Source organism: Amblyomma mixtum, chromosome 1 (genome assembly GCF_055824585.1).
Source record: "Amblyomma mixtum isolate Tamu chromosome 1, ASM5582458v1, whole genome shotgun sequence".
In the NCBI taxonomy this organism is placed as follows: domain Eukaryota; kingdom Metazoa; phylum Arthropoda; class Arachnida; order Ixodida; family Ixodidae; genus Amblyomma; species Amblyomma mixtum.
Window position 1 is genome coordinate 42,533,244 of NC_143012.1, and position 22,725 is coordinate 42,555,968.

The following is a 22,725-nucleotide window of genomic DNA, read 5'->3' on the forward strand; positions in this document are numbered from 1 at the left end:
GTTGTCCATATTGTTATGTCATCTGCATATATTGCGTAGCTGATGTTTTCTATTTCGTCCAGTACTTTCGTGAGTCCTATCATCGCTATGTTGAATAGTAGCGGTGATATTACTGAGCCTTGCGGGGTACCCTTGTTTGGCATCGTGAAGCTGTCCGATCTTGTATCTCCGATGCCTATCGTAGCTGTTCGTTCCGTGAGAAAAGCTTTGACATAACGGAAGGCTCTGCTTCCACAGTTTATGTTATTGAGACCTTCCATGATGGCCGCATGTCCCACGTTATCGAAGGCTCCCTTTATGTCGAGTGCTAGCACTATGTGTTCGCCGCTTGGTATTTCTGTGAGGACATCCTCCTTTAATTGTAGGAGTACGTTTTGCGTGGACAGTCCCCTTCTGAAGCCAAACATGGCATCAGGGTAATATCCCTTGTCCTCCATGTAGTTTGTGATCCTTTCATTAATCACCCTCTCGTATATCTTCCCTAGACAGGAGGTTAGGGAGATTGGTCTCAGATTTTCAATTTGGAGTCTTTTACCCGGCTTGGGTATCATAATTACCTCTGCATGTTTCCATTCCGCCGGCACGATTCCTTTTTCCCAGATAGCGTTTAGGTACGAGGGGGTACCCAAAAGAAACCGGACTTATTTTTGTTTGAACTTATTTGTTCACATTTTAAGCACAGACCTTCAATCTCCTTCAAAGTATTCCCCCCTTGCAATAATACGCTTGTCGAATCTTTCATTCCATTTTTCAAAACATTGTTTAAATTCGTCTTTTGTGATGCTTGACAGTGCCTCCGTCGTTTTTTTCTTCACCTCAGTAACATCAGCGAAACGCTTTCCGTTCACCTATTTTTTCATTCTAGGAAAGAAAGAAAGTAGCATGGGGCAAGGTCGGGAGAGTATGAGGGTTGAGGAATAGGGGTCATGCCATTTTTGGTCCGAAATTGTCGTAGAGACAGGGCTGTGTGAGCAGGGGCATTGCCATGATGGAAAAAGCAGTCACCCGACCGCCACAAATCTGGCCGCTTCCACCGCACACTGTTGCCCAATCTTTTCAAAACATCCAAGTAGAAAGCCTGGCTAACTGTCTGACCCTGCGGAACAAATTCTAAATGGACGACTCCTCTCACGTCGAAAAAACAAATCAGCATTGTTTTGAGGTTTGGTTTCACCTGACGAGCTTTCTTGAGGCGAGGTGAATTTGAAGTTTTCCATTGGCATGATTGTTGCTTTGATTCAGGATTCGATTCAGGAACACTTAAGTTGTCCCCATAGCATCGTCCTTGTACGTCTTTCTTAATATTTCAAGAGTTTCCATTGAACTTTTTCCGAGCAAAAATCAGAATTTCACCGGCGCACGCTGTTCACGAAAATCAGCCATTGCAAAAACAACATTCACACAAAACAGTCGTCACTCTAAAACTCTGCCTAAACTAGTCTGACCTTCTTCAACGACGGCGCTTGGCTTACTGACTCTGGAATGTTCGTTCTATGCGCTCCTAGTGGCAAAACGCGGTACCACAGAAGCTTGGCCGACCAAAAAATTTAGTCCGGTTTCTTTTGGGTACCCCCTCGTACTTCGTAAGCTCGGCGATGGCCGTGTCTCCCATGTTTCTAATAGTAGCGTTATTTATTTTGTCCTTTCCGGCTGCCGTATTCTTTTTTGCTTCCCCTATGGCTGCCCTTACTTCCTCCTCGGTGATTGGCCTATCCATCGCGGGGTTGTTTTCGCCGGTGTATACTTGGTCTTGCTTTGGGTGCATGATTGTGCCGTAGCATTTTTCAATCAGTGCTTGTGTTAGTTGGTCTTCCGTTCCAGGGAAGGTGTGGAGTAGTCTTTTCATGGACTTGCCGCTTTCCGTTTTGGTTTTTGTGGGGTCTATCAAAGCTCTTAGTATATTCCAAGTTCGGGCCGTGCCTAGTGTTCCTCTAAGTGTTTCCGTGAACTGTTGCCAGTTTTGCGTGGCGATGTTGTCTGCGTGTTCTGATGCCTTCTTAGTCAGTTCTGCGATCTTCAGCTTGAGTTTCCTGTTGTGTTTTTGCTGCCTCCATCTCCTGATAAGGCTTCTTCGTGCTTCCCATAGGTGAAGAAGGTGGCTGTCTACGTCTGGGTGTTGTTCCGTGCGAACGATCATCTTCGTGTATTTTTGTCTGACCTTCATAAGCTCCGTGCACCACTCTTCTATGTTGGTTATCGGTTTTATTATTTCGTCGCTGTGGTTTCTGAAGGCTTCCCAGTCTGTGATTTTGGCAGTCCCTAGGCATCTCTTCATTTCTCCTGCGGCTATTTCTAAGTTAAGGATGAAGTGGTCGCTCCCTAAGGTCTCCATTGTATTTTCCCATTGGATATTCTCGTTGTTTTTTGAGAAGGCTAGGTCAGGCGTGGTGTCTTTGCAGACGCTGTTTCCTATCCTCGTCGTAGTTGTGGGGTCGTTAGCTAGCTCCATGCAGTATTTTTCTGCGCTTTCTGCTATGCTTTTACCTTTGGCATTGAGTTTTTGGTACCCCCAAATGGGGTTTGCCGCATTAAAGTCTCCTAGGATCAACAGTGGGTTCTGGCCTGCCATATCGCTGGCTTTTTTGAACAGTGTGTATTCTGGGGTTCTTTTGTTTTGGGGGGCTGTATACGTTTATGATGAAAGCGCTGTCATCCGCTGGTTTTTCTGGTACAATTTCTAGTACAGTGTGGTGTACGTCCGTATCCGGTATGTTGGTTTTGCAGATTGCCGTAATTGACTTATGTACTAAGGTGACGGCCTTGCCGGAACCGTCTCCGTCATACATCTCGTATCCTGTTATGCTTGTTTTAGTCCTGGCCCCGTATTCTTGGATGGCAATGATGTCCGGCGGTTTTTCTTGGTTCTTTATGAACCGCGTCATCGTTGTCGTTTTCCTCCGCGTCCGTGTTGGCGTCGCTCGCGCGTTCCCGGCACGTTTCGGTAGAACTTTCGTCCTCAGAAACTTCGTCTTCCATGTGAGAATCCTCGCACTGTGACCCTAAGACTCATTGACAGCCTCGTCACGAGCAGGGTTACGTACAGCCTCCCCTACCACGAACTAAACAAGCAAGAGACTCTACAAATCGACACCATACTACGCAAAGCGTACAAAACGGCGCTCAAACTTCCAATGTCCACACCAACCGAAAAACTAATGGCCCTGGGAGTATCAAACACCTTCGACGAACTACGAGAAGCGCAACGTAGTGCGCAATTAGACAGACTCACTCAAACCAGAACGGGAAGACACCTACTGGAGAAATTAAGACTACCTCTAGGTACACAAAGAGACAAGGAACATATGAATAATGAAGACAGAAACAACATCCGGGTAAGACCAGTACCACGACACATGGATCCAAATTTACATCATGAAAGACGACAAGCCAGAGTCCGAGCACTCACCAGGGAACTCAGCGACAATCCCAACGTAGTCTACACGGACGCAGCAAAGTACCGATATCAACGCAAAACGATCGCCGTTGTAACAGACGAAGGAGGGCAAGAAATAACCAGCGCAACGATAAACAACCCAAACATAGAAGCAGCTGAAGAAGCCGCCATTGCTCTGGCAATATCGCACGGCAACGCAACAGGACACAACCTCACTATAGTGACGGACTCCAAACAAGCATGTAGAAACTACACAAGAGGCAGGATCGACAGCATCGCCAATCATATTCTACACACGACGAGAAGACACAAAAACACTAAACATAGTATAGTGTGGGTTCCGGGACATGAGGGGATGAGGGGCAACGTGGCAGCAGACGAGTTAGCTCGAGGATACGTCAACCGAGCAGACTCAGCACTTTGCACCACAGGCACCTTTGACCCAGTTACCCCCACGTACTCAGATATACTCGATCATTACAGGGGTCAGCGGAAACGCTACCCAGCCCCACACAAAAGGCTCACCAAAGAGGAGGCGGTAGACTGGCGCAGACTACAAACCGGTACCTACCCACACCTTCACAAACTACACAAGATTTTCCCTGCACAATATGCAGACGAATGTCCGTGGTGTCAGGGTAAACCTACACTAGAACATATCACATGGGCCTGCCCTGAGGCAGACTTAGAGCCAAGAATAAACCCGAGTGTGATGCAGTGGGAGCACTTGCTGGCCAGCGAGGACGAGGAAGCGCAACGATTCCTTGTGCGCCGAGCCACGATGGCAGCAGTGAAGTGCGGCATCCTGGACCAAGGATCGACCACGGCGCCCAGTCACCCGTAGGGGTCACGAACACCAATTTATTGGCAATAAAGTTTTTTCCATCCATCCATCCATCCATCGTCGTTGAGCTCGCCTCCGCTCGCTTCGCCAGCTGTGTCGCATGCCTGATAGCATGCTTGAGGATTGAAAAGGAGAGCTCGTGTGCGCCGCAACCACAGTTGAGAGGCGGCAGTATGGCAGAGTATCTCAAGCGGAAAAGGGAGACGTATGCTGCCAACGTCTCCGCGTCGACATCGGCCACTGGTTCGGTTGCCTTTCGCTCCGTATAACCCGGCTCAGCCGAGCTGAGCCACAGCCATTTTAATCTATCCAGAAGAAAGGTCTTCTTTTTTGACATTGCTGTCGGTACCACGGATATTTCTTGCTGTCGTCCAACCTCCTCGTGTAATCTTGACCACCTTTCGGCTCTCTGGTACACCTGATGCCACAAAGTCATATTTATGTCGATTAACACGTCACGTTTCACGAGATTGAGGCCATAGGCAAGTTTCTTTAAGCCATCATCTACAAGGCGCCATCGTAGACTATTTCTCCTAGAGTCGAATACAACTCAAGAACTCTGGGGGCTCTTTCCCGTCAAAGGACGCCCTTCAGACCAATGGCGTCGGCCCATTCTCACGACCGCGCAATCGTGGCAATGCAGAGAGCGGCGTCAAAATGGAGAGGGAGGACTATTCCCGACCATAGATGGAAGGGATTATCCCCTACCATCTACCACTCCCTGCTTTGTCAAGCCAAAGGGGTCATGAGAATTGGCCGTTGCCATTGGCTGGAAGAAGGCGAAGGTAGCACGCGACGGCAGAAAGATAGGTGGGCGGATGAGATTAAGAAGTTTGCGGGGATACCGGCGCCGCAACTGGCAAAGGACACTGTTAATTGGAGAGACATGGGAGACGCCTTTGCCCTGCAGTGGGCGTAGTCAGGCTGATGATGATGATGACGATGATGATCGGCTGGAAGGGGTTCCTTTGGAAGCCGCTGGGTTCTTGAGTTGTATCCGGGTGTATAGTGCGCACAAACTGACGCATCCACACACAGTTTTTTTGTCGCGAGATATTGAAAGAATGAACTTATTGCCCGGCGAAATTAGTTTACTTCCGTTCAGCAATTTTCGGATGCCACTGATATTTGCTGATGCCTCAACATTGTGTCTTTGGCTTTCTAATCATTTTTTATGTATTGAAAGTTGTTCTTTATGATCATAACATTTATATCCCCACTCCTGTAATACGTCTCCTATGGGGCTGCTGTGTGTCCAAACAAACAAAAAACAAACTGTAAGAAAGAGAGTCGGAGATCGATGCCCCAGCATGCCCGCCTGCGTCTTCGGTATTATTGGCGGGGTATGTACCGTTTTGTCCGCCAGTACATACGCTCTTGTCTGGAATGTCAGCGCCGCAAAAACCCACCACCGCACTCACCTGCTCCTCTGCAACCGTTACCGTGTCCGGCCCGACCATTCGACCGTGTTGGAATCGACCTTTATGGCCCTCTTCCCAGCACTGCCGCCGGGAACCGCTGGATCATCGTCGCCATTGATCATCTCACGCGCTATGCGGAAACTGCCCCGTTGCCAGCTGCGACGGCCTCTGACGTAGCCGGTTTCATACTACAGAATATCATTCTTCGTCACGGTGCGCCTCAGGAATTGCTCAGCGATCGGGGTCGCGTCTTCTTGTCCGGCGTAGTGGAAGCCCTTCTTCGGGAGTGTCATATCGTTCATCGCACGACGTCTTCGTACCATCCGCAGACGAACGGCATGACCGAACGCTTTAACCGGACCCTCGGCGACATGATGGCCAAGTACGTTTCTACCGATCACTCCGACTGGGACCGCGTTCTACCTTTCGTTACCTACGCTTACAATTCTGCAACGCAAGCCACTACTGGTTTTTCCCCGTATTTTCTTCTCTACGGACGCGAGCCTTCCTCCTTCATGGACACCATACTGCCTTACCGCCCCGATTCGTCCGACTTTACAACCGTCTCTCAAGCCGCTGCGCATGCCGAAGAATGCCGTCAACTCGCCCGTTCCTTTACTTCTCACAATCAGCACCGTCAGAAAAGCGCCCGCGCCGCTTCTTCCGGTCTGCCGCCGTCCTATCTGCCTGAATCCTTCGTTTGGCTGTGGGTACCCTCCTCCAGCCCCGGACAGTCTACAAAACTGCTCAGCAAATACCAGGGCCCCTATCGCGTTATTCAGCAGGTCTCCCCAGTTAATTATCTGGTCGAGCCCATCACGCCTTCGTCTGACCATCGCCGCCGCGGTCGTGAAATTGTGCACTTAGACCGCCTGAAGCCCTACTACGACCCAGCCATCGTCTCGTGCCCTTAGGCCGCCAGGATGGCGCCTCTTCACCCCGGGGGTATTGTAAGAAAGAGAGTTGGAGTTCGATGCCCCAGGAGCTAGCGCCGACGAAGGCGAGGAAGAAGATAGGCGAAGCCGACGAAGTTCGGGTTTTGCGCTTGCGAACGCTGGCCTGCTGAGCGGCACCGCTGGGACAAGCACTGTTCCCGTCCACGCTAACTGTGCGAGTTTCCACATTACAAAACGAATGAACAAATAAACAAACGGACAAACGAACGAAATAACAAAGTCAAACAAAACAAATTGAGTAGTTGGTTATTTTAAACTTATCTAAGCGTTTGTCCATGGCGTGACCCGTAATATATGATTAAATTCGAAGAGTTAGTTTTAGAAGATGAGTACAGACGGTGCGCTGTATTTATTGCGATCATGGTAGCCTGCGCTACTCATGCTAAAGACGTCCTGCTTCAAGATTGTTGCATGTTTCAAGGGGTTGCTGTTATGTTGAGTGTGTGCAGTGTACTGTTTAAGATAGGCAGTTGTAAAACTTAGGCAAAAGTGTTACGCACGAAGATGTAGCGGCTAAATTATTCTAAAAAGCGAAAAATAAATAAATATGTATACAGCACTTCATGGACTTTCTTTGTGCAAGCTGCCATTTATGCAATATTATCTGGATATTGGGCAAAAAGAAGTTGAAAATTTTTGTCCCGCCCAATAAGGAGCGCTAATACATTGTCATTTGCTAGAAAAAACCACCAGGAGAAACTTGAATAGTGAAAACTTTTATTTCATAGCTTGATTTGAACCCGAATTTGAATTCTACATGTAGAGTCCGATTCTTAGCTCTCTCGGGCCCTGTATGGTGCAAACCGATGATACAACGCCGCAAGGACGAGACAGATAGTGGCCTTGGTCTGTGATTGTACGAGTGCGATTAGTAGGAATCCCGCGGAATGATATTTGTGATGAAGCAATTGAATTAAGAGTTCAATTGTTACGAACAAAAAAAAGAGGAGGGGGAGGAATAACATTTATTTCCGCCGAATATAGCGTGGTAGCCACCTCCGGGTCCGCACGCAGGCGTCCGGGGAGGCAGTCTGTCGCACCGCGGCCAGAGTACATCCGTCCCGTCTAGGAGAAGAGGTCTTCAGCCTCGGCCGCCAGGCGGACGGCGAAGCGCTGAGTTTTTTCGTCGGAGCTTCTCAGCGTGGTCTCCCATTCATCGCTAGTTTTAATCGCGTTGCGCCCTGGGGCACGAACGCATCTCCAAATTATGTGATCTAATGTTGCCACAGGGCCACAAAATTTACAAATTTCGGTTCCTGCACCGTCCGTCTTCAGCCCTCTGGCACCCGTGCAACTCCTCCACAGGGGCGAGAAGAAATTTCGAGCTTGGAGTCTTCTCCAGTCGTACGACTCCTTTTTACTCAGGGATCTATCCGGTGGCGGATATATCCTCCGGTCTTTCTTCAGATTTTCGGTTACATCCCTAAACGTACCAATACTTTCTTTGCTTTTAGATAATGTTGTGGAGGCGTCCGCAGCACCCCGAGGTAGCGAGGAGCGGGCGAGCATGCGTTAACTCTCATCGCGTTAACTGCGATCACTGCGTTAACTCTCATCGCGATTACTTCAGAGACTGTCCGAGTTCGTTCACTCTGGCTCATGAGGAGTGCAGGTAACTCTGTCAGGTGGAATGCAGGTAACTCCCCCACGCTTACCTCCGAGACAGCCATGGTTCGTTCACTGTGGCGGGCAGCCCGGTGCAGTGAACCGCGCGGTCAGCACGAGCCATAGTACTGTCGAAACAGCTGGACGACCCTGTCGTGGAGGACGCCTCGGGCGTCGAAGCCGTATATGAAGTCCAGGTGACCGAACGGCCCGGACCCGACGCGCTCGTCCACGACTATGGTGGACAGGCGGGCCCGGATCTGGTCGATGTCCCGCGGTGTGGACAACGTGTCCCCCTTGCCCCAGAATATGGCCACGGGGACACGTATTTCCTCCAGGGTGTAGCAGGGAGGCAGAGCCTTCAAGAAGGTACACCGAGATATACACTTGAACCACGTTTGGAGACAGGCTAATGAAACAGTCGTGGTCAACTATAGGCGTTTTTCTTTAAACCCCTTTCCTTCCTTTGACATTGTATTCAGACAGCCTTCAGCCTATACACTATCGCTGCCGGGTGATGCTGAAGTGGCTGCTATTGTCAATGTAGTATCAGCTGCTGCTGTGATCAAATGAAGAAGGAAGAGAAGAGAACGAAGAGAATGGAAGAAAGAAGGAAGAGAAAAAGGATGAACGAAATAAGAGAAGGAAGAAATGAAGAAGAGAAGAAAGGAAGAACAGAAGGAAAAAACAAGGAAAAAAGAAGGAAGGAAGAATAAAAGAAGGAAAGAGAGACAATAAGAAAGAGAAAGAAAGAAGGAAACTAAGACAGAAAGAAAGAAAGAAGGAAAGAAAGACAAAAGAAAGAAAGAAAAGAAGAAAGAAAGAAGAAATAAATAAATCAATAAAGAAAGAAAGACTGGGCACTATCACTGCCGAGTGCAGAGAGGAGAGAGTTTAAAGAAAGAGAGAAAGACATGTGAAGGAAATGATGGAAAGACTAGCGTCGCAGCAATCGCATCTGCCGAAGCAGTGATTACGGCTACTTCAGCAAGAGATACATCGATCCCCCCCCCCCTCCCAATTTGTTAGTTTTATGCCATTGCGTTTTGCGCAGGATGAGCTACTTGAGCGTATGCGCTTGTTTCGTCACTGCCGCTAAAGACATGCATGCCCTCTCACCAGTGGCTCTGCTTACCGCACTTTTCGCTACACTTTCAATTCTTAAACAGGTGTCACACGACAGATTGAACAAATATCAAAATGTAAATTACGTTTAGCTACCAAGCCTGGATGTATTAGTTTCGCATTAAAACGCCGCAGTGCTTCCTGAAAGAAGTACTTAGTTCAGGTATTGCTGCAAAAGGTATTAAATACGTAAGATTCTGTGGGTGTGAAAGAAATCGAGTGTGTTTCTACACCAATTTATCAGTAATTATTTTTTGCGCAATAGCGAAGCTTTGGTTGATGCTGACCTGGCCGTATCGCTTCTTGTTCTTGTTAACACCGTAGTTGTATTTGCAGAATTTGCTGGTCCTGGTGATCTGCGAAGAAATAAAAAAACATAAAACAAACTTGAACGTTGATCGTGGAACGCACGGAGACGAAAAAGCTTTCTTTTTTTTCAGAAAAAAAACAACAACACAGAATTGAACGCGGGCTGCCTTACGGCAAATAGTGATTCGATATTATTTGCTGTTTTGGTTGGGTTTCGTTTGGGTTCTCATAGCCACTCAGGCTATGAGAGACTCCGTAGCGAAGGCCTCCGGAAATTTCGGCCACCTGGGGTTCTTTAACGTGCACTGACATCGCACAGTACACGCACGCACGCACGCACGCGCACGCGCACCCGCACCCGCACGCACACACGCACACACACACACACACACACACACACACACGCACGCACACACACACACGCACACACACACACACACATGTTGGCGCCCACATTCCGCTGGCTGGCCTCTCTGGAAACCAGCGCCGCGCGCTCGCCGTCGCGCAAAGCAGGCCCAGACTCTCTCGGACATGTCGCGGCTTGCAGCGGGAATCATCCCGCCTCGCCGGCGCCCGACGCGGACCCTTCCTCCTCCCCCTCCTCTCCGTCGGTTAGAACTCCTACGACGCTTCGCCGGCCGCCCGTTCCAGACTGGAAGCCTTCAACGGCCGGGCGCCTCTCGACCATTCGTCTAATTTGAAGGGTGGCCAGTGCCGTGACCTGATTGGAGGATTAGAGCTGCTGGCTGCCGCAACGGACACCGGCGGTTATAAAAACGGAGTACGCTGAACCCGAGCAGCAGACAGGCAGCAGAAGAGCCATCATGCCGGAGCTATGCTCACCGCCGGGGCCGCCCTACTTCTTTGTGCTAGCCCGTGTTGCTCTTGGCCCTTTATCTACCATGTAAAAGCCCTTGTACACACACACACACACACACACACACACACACACACACACACACACACACACACACACACACACACACACATACACACACACACACACACACACACACACGCACACACACACACACACACACACGCGCGCACGCACGCACGCACACGCACACACGCGTGCGCGCACACACACACACACACACACACAAAAAAAATTAACGCCAGCTTTTCTTGCCTGAGCAAAATGCAGAAGGTTCTTCCACGACGTTCCGGCCGGATCCTGGTGCAGGTAGACGTGAAATCGGCTCTGCAACGACACACCGAGAAGATATATGCACTCGAAGGTCCTAATCATGTGGTTTCAGTAGTGCAGAATTTCCACAAAGCATCCTGTTTGAGAAAACCTGCCTATTGCGAAAGTTCTTGCTTAAAGAGCACCCCAAAGCGGCGCTTGCTATGAAAAACGTGGATCGCACAGTTTCTTCCGTTAAAGTGTTCCCAAATGCATTGCTCTGTTTAGCTTCTCCAGCCCCGAGGCATCCATTTGATGAGAAACCATCATCATCACCAGCCTGACTAGGCCCTCTGCAGGGCAGAGGCCTCTCCCAGTCTCCAATTAACCCCGTACTGCGCCAGTTGCGGCCAACTTCTTAATTCCATCCGCCCACATAACTTTCTGCCGCCCCCTGCTACGCTTGCCTTCTCTTGGAATCCACTCAGTTGCCCTTAAAGGTATACTGAGGCTGTTTTCGAATCGGGTAATTTTTTAGGGTTTTGAAGTAGTGTCATTGCTGATCACGTCTTTGCATAAGTAAGCTACAGGGAAGTAAGCTGTCCTCTAGCCAGCTCCATTTTAGAGGCAGGGTATGCTGCCCAAGTTCCGGAGTACATTTTGATCTCGAAATATACTGAATTCTTACTCTTGGCAACATAGGCATATTCCCACTTCAAAGCGTAGCAACTTGATGCAGTTAAAAAACAACAAAAACAAAACAACAAAAAGTAAATACTCAGTGTCTTAGATATGTACATAGCGGAGAATAAAATCCATCATTATTTGATATTGGAACAGTATCTTCAGGCAAAAGTTCTAATCTTTAACAGTATTAAAAAAAGAAAAGTGCCAAGACCAGCCATGACAAAAAAATAACAGAAGACCGACAATGCATTCAACAGCTGCTAGGTTTTGTGCACAGATATGCGGTCACCTGTAGAGGTACATCTGCAGAGTAAGTCGCTGTATTCCTCCGATTACAGCATTTTTCTATGCCGGATTGAGATCGGAATTCTTAATCGTTAAAAGCATGCCCCCATTTATCCCAATTCACGGTAAAATCTGTCCACTTTTACTGAAATCTTGCCTTACGACATGGTCAGTTTCTGGTTTCTTCAAACATAAAATTCTCAAAGGCGGGATGTTGGTTTTAGCTAAGCTCTCGAGGGGCATCGGGCTTCCTTGAGCCTGCATTCCTGCGAATTCTGAATTTTCTTGCAAAATATTGCACAAACTCGATCTGTCTCCAGCCACCACCTGCCCCATACCTCGGCGCCATGAGGGGTGGCTCAATCACACTCGCACTCACGGCCACTCGTACTCACATCCACTTACTCGTACTGATACTCATGTCCACTCACCCTCACATCCACTCACTCGCATTTGCATTCATATGCACTCACAATCACAACCACTCACACATATTCATGACCCCTCGCACTCACAACCACTCACTCACACTCACACTCTTCTCCACTCGCACTCACAACCACTCACTCGTACTCACACTCATGTCCACTCGCACTCACATCCACACACCGCTCACCTCTACTCACACTCATAAACACTCACTCACACTCGCACTCTTGTCCACTCGCACTCACAACCACTCTCTCACCACTCACCTCTACTCACACTCATCTCCCCTCACACTCATGTCCACTCATCCTCGCAACGACTCACTCGCATCTGCATCCATGTGCTCTCACACTCACATCCATGATCACTCGAACTTACAAGCGCTCACTCACCACTCATCTCTACTCTCACTCATCTCCCCTCACACTCATGTCCACTCACCCTCGCAACGACTCACTCGCATTTGCATTCATGTGCACTCACACTCACATCCATGATCACTCGCACTCACAACCGCTCATTGGCACTCACCACTCACCTCTACTCACACTCATCTCCCCTCACACTCACATCCATTCACTCGTACTCACACTCATGTCCACCCACGCTCACATCCACTCACTTGTACTCACACTCATTTGCACTCACATTCACAACCACTCACTCACACCACTCACTTCTACTCACACTCACCTCCCCTCACACTCACATCCACATCCTCATTCACATCACATACACTCACTCGCGCTGACTCACGTCCATTCACGCACACGACCACTCACTCACACTCACGTCCGTGAGTGTGAGTGAGGCGATATGAGTGCATTCCTGCGTGAGTGTGCCAACCTATGCCCTCCCCCACCTCCCACACAAACACACACTCTAAACAGAAAAGAGTAAAAAGGAGACTAAGCTGTTTTTTAGCGCACACCGTTTTATAAAACGGTGTGCGCTTGAGGACAGCTTAGTCTCTTTTTTACTCCCATGTAGTTTTTTACTCCCATATTCGGGTCTATAGTGCAGTACTCACCAAGTTGGCCATGACAGAAGGTCCGAATACAGCGTTCGAGATGGCCTGGCACACGGCCACCGTATCTTCGGAGCGGCACAGCCCATCGCCGAGCCTCGCCCAGAAGGGTCCGTGTTCGCCGACTTCGCCCATCTTCAGCACCATCTTGCGCACCTGTCCTCGGATGAGAACACGGGGCGAAGGGAAACCAAGTTGTGCGCAAAATCTTCTACGAAGCTTTGCGCAAAAGCAGCTAAGAAAAGGACGCCGCATTTCCCAGAAAGGAGAAGTTTCGAGCTCTTTACTGAGTCTTCCCGGCGACCCCTTAACGGATGCGCACACGTAGTGTCGTGCATAGCACTCGCAACGCAAAATATGTAGTCCGCATAGACGTGCACAGATCTCTCCATAATGATAACGAACCTATTATTCTTCCGGTTACCTCCCTGCCTTTCCTTTTCTACCTTCTCCTCCCCCCCCCCCCCCTTGCGAGGGGAGTTCAAGGTAGCGCCCTTTCATGTCTCTTGGGTAGCAGAGAACAATCAGGTACAAAATTTGCCCCCCCCCCCCCTCCCCCTTCTCATGTTTGTTGGGGGGGGGGGAAGGGGGGGCGGGCAAATGAAACCCGCCCGGTAATGTTGAAATGTTTTGCATACAGTTGCCTGTTGAAAAGGTGCCGCTTTCTGTGAGGTGCATTGCAGCTTCACGTGCTATAAAAAGGGTCGGACTTATCGGTTTAAGCTGAAAAAACAAAACGATAAAAGTAGTACAAATTCAATTTTAGAAATTCGGTTGCAACAGGAAAAGCTCACTATTGATGACGTGCACGCCGCAGCTATAGGTGACTATTGAGTAGGAGTTGCACGGAGTCAAAGGAGCGAACTAACAAAATGCGGAGGAAAGGTCACTACTGATGTCATGCACGCCGTAGCTGTAGCTGTCTATTGAGTAGGAGTTGCACTCAGTCAAAGGAGCCAACTAACAAAATGCGAAGGACAGTGATTTGCTCAGACGGCGTACCGTAGGATTAAGTAAGATTAACTAAGTAGGATTAACTTGTGCATTATGAGGTAAATTACTCCGGTACCTTACAGGCTTCTTCATACTATAATGAGGCGCTACCTCGTCGCCAAATGTCGTGTGCTAGGGTAGAGGTGGTCACTGTCTTCAGCCGCTTAAAGCAGTTGGCTGCTTTGTTAAGCTCGTTTTTTTTGTTACTGCCCCGCCGCGGTGGCTCAGTGGTTACGGCGCTCGGCTGCTGACCCGAAAGACGCGGGTTCGATCCCGGCCGCGGCGGCTGAATTTCGATGAAGGCGAAATTCTAGAGGTCCGTGTACTGTGCGATGTCAGTGCACGTTAAAGAACCCCAGGTGGTCGAAATTTCCGGAGTCCTTCACTACGGCGTCCCTCATAGCCTGAGTTGCTTTGGGACGTTAAACCCCAAATAAACATAAGAGATTGCTGAGACGGCGTACCGTAGGATTAAGTACAATTAACTAAGTAGTATCAACTTGTGCATTATGAGGTAAATTGCTCTGCTACCTTACACGCTTCTTCATACTGTAAGGAGGCATACCACGTCGGCAAACGCCGTGTGCTAGGGTAGAGCTGTTCACTTTCTCCATCCACTTAAGGCAGTTGGTTGCTTGGTTAAGCACGTAATTTTTTATGTTACTTGAGAGGATACCTGAAGCCCTGCAAAAGTGTCACAAAAAGGCGTGATGTTCTGGCTACAGTAACGGTTGAACGGAAATCCCATCGCTGTCGTCAACTCGCGAACAACGTGATTCCCCACCTTCTTGCTCAACAACCCATAGAGCAGATGGCAACGCGCCTTTAGAAATAAACTTCCACGCGTTTTTGTTCAACATGTATGCCGTTTAGCTTCGGTTACATTTTTTATTGGTGGTAGCATTTTCAGCCGCAAGCGCAGCTATAAGTGCTTTACCAGTTATTAACGAACACTTCTGTGTTAATTACTGCCAAACGAAAATGTCAGGCTGACAAAATAAAAAAAAACAAGATATATTAAGTCTAAGTAACTTTTGGCAGCACAGGAGTACCACAGGAAGTCGCCGTAAAAAATATTTAATTCATCCGTTGAAAATTATATTCGGCAAAAATAGCCCGAAAGCTGTATTGTGAAATAAGAACCCAAAAAAGGCCGCCGGATTGTAAATAAAAAAATACAAACCGAAAAGTCTAGCTAAAATGCGCAAATCACTCTAATGGTGCCTCCAGTGCGTTGCAGGTAATATTGAACATAACTGCACAATCGCGAGCAGGCTTATCTAGATTGCACAATCGGTGTACTGCTGAGCAAACTAAGCCGAATTCTGAAGTAATTACGCTTCGCGCTTCAGCGAAGCCGTACAGATACACAAACTATTAAAGCACAAGCCCTGTGCCCTCAACTGAGCAGTTGTGTTCAAAGCACATTTTATTTCTTGCCCGGCACGCTTGTGCAGCGCTCTAGCCAAGCCTGCTCACGTCTGTACACATAAACTACGCCTTTTGCTCTTGTAAAGCCCGAATCTGTTCAAATCAAATCAAATTTTGTTTTACAGAACTGGATGGTCTCCTGAGCTAAAAGCTCTGTACACAGCTTGACGACCAGGCAGTAACGACGAGCACACAACTGTGAACCAGATCTGCCGTTCATTGCATGGTTGCACTTAACTGCGCTCTTCACTACCTTTCTTCGTCATCCTGCTTCGTTCGTTACAGTGAAACTTACAATATCAGCGCTGCCTCTTATAGTTCCTGGTTCTGTGCCCTGCGATATACCAGTGAAGTAGGGTTCACTGAACAGACCATTGGCCCACGGACCAGGCGTGAAACGACGTCCCACTTCCGTTTCGAGAGGTCCGCGCCTGGCTGGCCTGAGTAAGGACAAATGCTTCACGCATGTCTAATCCGGTTATCAACCGTTCTTCTGACCTTGGCCTCTGAAGGTGGCGGTTAGCGGAGTAGACACGCACATGGTCTTTCGTCATGTTACGTTCACCAACATCGCGATTCAAGCGCGAACCTCACGGAATGGAAGAGGGACGTCACGGGACGTCTGGTCCGCTGGCCAATGGTCCGTCGTGTGAATGCACCTTTAAGAACCCCACGTGGTTGAAATGCATTTGGAACCCTCCGCAACGGCGTCCCTTACCGCGGGCTTCTCAGCAAGGGCTAGGAGCTGCTCCTTTCCGTAAATAATTGCGTTGGCTGGGGCGATCACGGGAGCCAGCGCTACGAACAGGGCCACCTGCGAACGGGTAAACGGCCCCATTAGGGAACGGGTCGGTACATTATCTCCTGCAAAAAAATATATTTCAGCTAGCAGCACCGCTTCTCACGAGAAGAATTCAGGTGGACTGGAAAATGAATGCAGAGTATTTGGTTAGGTACCATGTACGGAGAGGGTATAACCCTTTGGTCTCAGCTACGGGAGCCACCATACCTACTTTGTAATTGTTGACACAGTATGGTGCTGACATGTTGACACACACACACACACACACACACACACACACACACACACACACACACACACACACACACACACACACACACACACACACACACACACACACACACACACACACACACACACACACACACACACACACACACACACACACACACACACACACCACACCACACACATTACACCACACACACACACACACACACACACACACACACCACACCACACCACACACATTACACCACACACACACACACACACACACACACACACACACACACACACACACACACACACACACACACACACACACACACACACACACACACACACACACCACACCACACACATTACACACACACACACACACACACACACCACACCACACACACACACACACACACACCACACCACACACATTACACACACACACACACACACACACACCACACCACACACACACACACACACACACCACACCACACCACACACATTACACACACACACACACACACACACACACACACACACACACACACACACACACACACACACACCACACCACACCACACACATTACACACACACACACACACACACACCACACCACACACACACACACACACACACCACACCACACCACACCACACACATTACACCGCACACACACACACACACACACACACACACACACACACACACACACACACACACACACACACACACACACACACACACACACACACACACACACACACACCACACCACACCACACCACACCACACCACACTTCTAATGTTAACGTATTGATAGATTCGGGTTGAGGCGTGACCTTGTCGTTGTACCCGGGTGCCGACGACAGCAGGCCGAACATGACGAGCGTCCCTTGGGAGTGGCCGACGTAGCCCAGCTTGGAGAGCCCCGTCTCGTTGAGGACGTGGTCGATCATGGCCGGCAGATCGTACTCGATCATCTCCTGGAACCTGCATCCACCACACAAGCACACACCTGTCGAGGACGGGTAGCCCAATCGAGAACGCTTGTTAGCGATGACGCGTTCGTTCACAGGAATCATATAATGCACAGAACGGTTGGGTGGCCTCTCATTCCAGGAGCCCTACTGGCTTTTGCCGCCTCCCTTTGCCGATTCACCAGCGAGAGCTGGTCTTCCGAATGTGAGCTGAACAGAGCCGGCTCCCTATCCTCAGCTGTTGGTTATTGATTCCTGGATAGCTGGGTTTTTCTGGCATGCCCATACCTAATGGTATAAGTGAGCCACTTTACTGCAGAAGGCGCAATGCGGATCGTACGAATTTGGAAACATATAGCTGAATTTGACATGATTTATATAAGTATTGGATTGCAATTTCCTTATAATGACCCCTTGCTCTCTGTTTAGATTTTTGTGAATCGGCGTATACCTTCCAGTGTGAGAAAAAAGGAAAAAAAGGTACCAAAAGATCTGCAGCTATACTATGATACAACTCAAGACCCAAGCGGCTTTTCCCCGTTAAAGAACACCCCTTCTGGCCAATGGCGTCGGCTGATTATCATAAACCTGCTGAACCAATGGGATTTTTTCTGTCTGGTGACGTCAGCGCCGACGTCACTGTCCGCCATCCAATCAGGATTTTTATGGCCGGTCGCCGCCGACCTCTTGCTACAGCGAAGCTTCTGTGCTATGATACAGACTGTCGTTTCTGTCGAGAGTGCGTCGACGTTTCTAAGTCATTGTTCTAGCATGCGAAGCAGCCGGAGAAAAATCAAGGAGAAAGTGACGATCCGTTTTAATGTCCGGCCTTACGAGAAGTCCCAGAATCGGACGTCTTTATCGGCGCTGAAGTTGACGTGGCTGCGGGAGAGTGTGTTGCCGCGTAGGTTTCCCAGCCAGACGTCGTAGCCGGCGTCGGCAAGCACGAATCCTGCGCGGAGGCATACACCACATATCCACTCCGCCAAATTCTCTCATGGGCAAACGTGTTACGAGATACATCTCTAGAGGATCATCGTTGTCGTTGTCATCGTCATCATCACAGCTACGTCCACTGCAGGACAACAGCTTCGCCCATTGGTCTCTGTAGTCGGATACAACTCATGAACGAAGCGGCTTTTTCCCAGTCAAAGGACCACCTTCCAGCCAATGGCTTCGGTTGATTCTCATGACTCTGCTAGCGTGACAATGTATGCAGGGAACAGCGCGATAATGCTGGCAGGGGAATTCCCGACCACGGAGCCGCCGCTGTGGCTCAGTGATTATGGCGCTCGGCTGCTGACCCAAAAGACACGCGTTCAATCCCGGCCGCGCCGGTCAAATTTCGATGGAGGCGAAATTTTAGAAGCCAGTGTACTGTGCGATGTCAGTGCTCGTTAAAAAACCTCATGTGGTCGAAATGATCCGGAGCCCTCCACTATGCCGTCCCTGATAGCCTGAGTCGCTTTGGGACGTTAAACCCTCAAAAACATGCATGAACCTATTCCCGACCATGCAGGGAGGGGATTATACCCTTTCGTGCCCTTTCATCTGGGGTTATAACGAAACGAAAGGTGCATCAATTGTCACACCCAGACCGGACACTTGAACCGTGCCGTGAGGGAAGGAACTGTGGCTTTAACAAGGGGCAGCCAAAAAGGCGGGGGCGGACATTGTTGCGTGTGTGCCACATTTTAACGGGTAAAGCAGTGACGGCATTCGAGTGGGGACACTTAATTACTGGGGAGATGGACGTTCCTTTAAATGCCGCGCAGTAAAATCCAAGCCTCACTGATGGAGAGACGAAGAAAACGCGTGGTATTCCATTAACTACGCGATGGGGCGAACAACAGCGATAAGTGTCTCACCGGGGCTCTGGTCTGCGAAGTTCGCCACCCAGTTAACCGCTGATCCGAGGAGTCCGTGCACTGCAAGCACGGCGGGTCTCTTGGAGCCGTCACATTCCTGGGTGGTGGTGGTGGTCGCGGTGGTGGTGACAGTGTCCCCTGTTGATTGTCTGCCCCGAGGTATCCTGTTCATGGTGAGCACATAACCGTCGGCGGTGACCACCTGGTGAGTATCGACGGGGTAGCCCCGGGCCTCGATAAGCTGCACCTGTGCGCGCGTGACTGCAGTCATCATCATCACCACCGTTAGTCGAGCTAAGTCCGGTCCAGTACAGTGGCCTCTGCGATTCATGCTTTTCGCGTCAACGTCCGAAAGTGAGTTTGCTTACTCCGTCACTTCCGTTCGATTGCTATGTGACTGTTACATCTCATTTTCTTTGGTATTCCCGCTGTCACTCCAAGGACACACTGGCTATTTTGTGTTCGACGTATTACACGTCCTGATCAAACTCGTTTTCCTTTTTTTTTGCTTTCAGATTTAGTATTGTGAGTCTTGTAGATTACAAAGTATTGCCTTTAGGACTCACATTAATATCCACAACAGCGAAGGGGAAAGCTGCACCTCCATGTCGCAACTGTGTATAGTGAGATACAACTCGAGAACGAAGCGGAGAGTGTCCCTCAAAGATGGTCTTCCAGCCACTGACGTCCAACTCTTGTCATAATATAACGCTTAATCCGCAGTTGACCCCCTGTCACACTATACCGTGATAGGGAATTAACCTAACGGGGTCAGAAATTAATCCTGGATTAACCGCCATGTCAGGAAAATCGGTCGATTCCACCTGAAAAAACTAGCATATGTTACTTTAATACGGCCTAAAATCGAATATGCGTCGGCCATCTGGGACCCGGATCAAGCATACCTTATTGATGACTTGGAATCTTTGCAAAACCGTGCCGTTAGATTCATCTTTTCTGATTATTCTCGTCATACTAGCGTCACCGCACTAAAGGCTCGCGCCGAACTTGATACGTTATCACATCGCCGCAAACTATCACGCTTGACCCTTTTCCATAAACTTTACCATCATGTTCTGCTTCATGACGATTTTTTTCAATCACCTGAATCTTTTTTTCCACGTCGCGACCACCCGCTGAAAGTCAAACGCATATCATGCCACACTTCTTCGTTTGCTAACTCTTTCATACCACGTACTATAGTTGACTGGAATAATCTTCCATCACACATCGCTTCTGAACGGGATCTTAATAAGTTTCAGGACCTTCTTACCCAAATGTCTGTTTAGCTTCACTATTTGATTGTACCACATGCTGCATTCAGCTTTTTTTGTTATTTTGTTTTGTTCCTGCGTTTGTTATGCCTCTAAAACACTATCTGTTTTTTTTTGTGTGTGTGAATTAGAATGTATACTACAGGTTTTTGTTTATTTCTTTTGTTTTCTACATGTGCTTTCTGTTCTTATGTATAGCACATTGGCGTTTGCTCAATATTATTTTGTGTTGTGTGTCTTCGCTCCCCCCTATGTAATACCCTCGATTGAGGGCCTTTAGGTGTTTATTGAATAAATAAATAAATAAATAAATAAATATGGAGCTGGCTGGAGAACCTCCTTTGAAGGGCATTTGCAGCTTCGTTCTTGGATTGTGTAGGGCTACGTACAGGCCGAGGTCGTGAGTTTGGTTTAGATGGATGACGTGTCGCCTTTCTACGAATGTCTCATATATGAGAGAGACCCGGTCAATCAAACTTTTCAACTCAACGGCCCTTTGGCAACTACTTCCTGGAGGGCAGCACAGTGCCTTCTTTAGACATGGCCCAACAGCTGAGTTATACTAGGAAGCGCCGATAAAAGGCGCTGCTCACATACGGCCCACAGCTCACTTGTGGTTGGCAAGGGTCCACTGGAATTGGTTTAATGCGCCTAGCCAATTATCAGCCCAAGGATCAGCATAATTACAAAGACAAGGGTTGGAATAGAGATATAAGGAACAGTTCCCACTGTGTGCACCGTTTTCCGTGTTTTCCGGAGGGACAAAGCACGGGATAAGGGACTCAGCCCAAGCGCCGCACGGTAAGGATCGTCAGCCGTGGTCTTGACGACCCACGTCCTGATGCACAGCCATAGCACCCACAACAGATTAAGCGTGTTTTCAGTCAATCACAGATCCATCATCCCTCATGTCATCTTTTTGCAGGAAAATCATGGGTAATTTCCACTTATATCTCGGATTCGGCGCGGTATGCCGCGAACTGGTCGATGGCGTCCTCAGCAACGTCATGAGACTTCTTTGTTCTTGGGACATTCCCATGCCATCAATGCTGACGGGGTTATCAGTGCTGATGCCCAAGCCGGATGATAAAAAGATACTCCCCGTTGGGACATGCATTGCTTTATTATGGCGGGCATGTTTGCACTTGGTTAAGAAGGGGAAGGAACTCGCGTACTCACAATGTCCCTGTCGGCGTCGGCGTCCCTGGGTAGCATGCGAGCGTGTGTCAGCCTTCTCCGCCAGTGGTGAAACGTGCCGCTCGCCAGCAAGATGAAGAAGAAATATCTGCGAATGCGCGCGCCCGGAATTTACCCCACTAGTACAGTTAAGCACGGAGGTCACTGTGCACAACACGAACGTTGTAACCTGCCCGCAGTTAGAGTTGATGCGAGGTCGAGCCAAAGACTAAACCAGTTAGCTAGCACTCCAATAAGGTTTTATAACATGTCGCAAAACTGACGATGTGTTCGTTATTAGTCACCATCTCCACCATCATCATCATCAGCAGTCTGACTATGCGCACTGCAGGGCAGAGGCCTCGTTATGCTGTTCATTGTGCTCGTCATGCTGCTGTTCACAGCGAACTCGTTATGCTGTTCACGTATGGCTTTTCTCGAGATTTATAAATCTTGATTGCATTTAGTTAAGATAGTTCGCGGAAGCTGTCGCCTGTACGTGAAGGCGATTTGAAACCGATGCCTAAACAAAACAGTTAGTATTATTAATCAGTAATGAAAGCCTTTTGCCATGCACAGAGAGGAGAGGACACACAAGAATGCATACTTCATAGGCTGTCTATGCACGCTACGCAGTATATGGGCTGAAGTCCTAAGCAACCATACGCTTAATTCTCCGAGGAGGTAGCGATGGACTGTAATACAGACGAAGATGTGTGGCGCGTTTGCAGTCCCCTTCTTCGGTGTCATATCAATTCAGAAGCGGC

The 22,725-nt window shown here is 48.9% G+C and overlaps 1 protein-coding gene across 1 annotated transcript; it reads right to left on the minus strand.

Annotated features, from left to right (window-relative positions):
- Positions 1-7,179: 7,179 nt before the first annotated feature.
- On the minus strand, positions 7,180-22,013 carry LOC149366144 (gastric triacylglycerol lipase-like). The gene is made up of 9 exons (XM_089552280.1): positions 21,962-22,013; positions 19,509-19,755; positions 18,475-18,592; positions 17,503-17,653; positions 16,354-16,449; positions 13,215-13,367; positions 10,787-10,858; positions 9,633-9,701; positions 7,180-8,579 (listed from the first exon to the last, which is right to left on the minus strand). The coding sequence occupies exons 1-9, from the start codon at positions 21,995-21,997 to the stop codon at positions 8,331-8,333; spliced, it is 1,191 nt and encodes a 396-aa protein (XP_089408406.1). The 5' UTR covers positions 21,998-22,013; the 3' UTR covers positions 7,180-8,330.
- Positions 22,014-22,725: the final 712 nt, after the last annotated feature.

Bases quoted from the DNA above. Each gene is read 5' to 3' on its own strand.
- LOC149366144 (XM_089552280.1), bottom strand. From the start codon at position 21,997: ATGCTACCCAGGGACGCCGACGCCGACAGGGACATT. The intron at 19,756-21,961 runs GTGAGTACGCGA...ACGCGCGCACAG, and splicing joins CCGACGCCGACAGGGACATT to GTGCAGCTTATCGAGGCCCG. The intron at 9,702-10,786 runs GCAAGAAAAGCT...ATTTCTTCGCAG, and splicing joins ACCTTCTGCATTTTGCTCAG to ATCACCAGGACCAGCAAATT.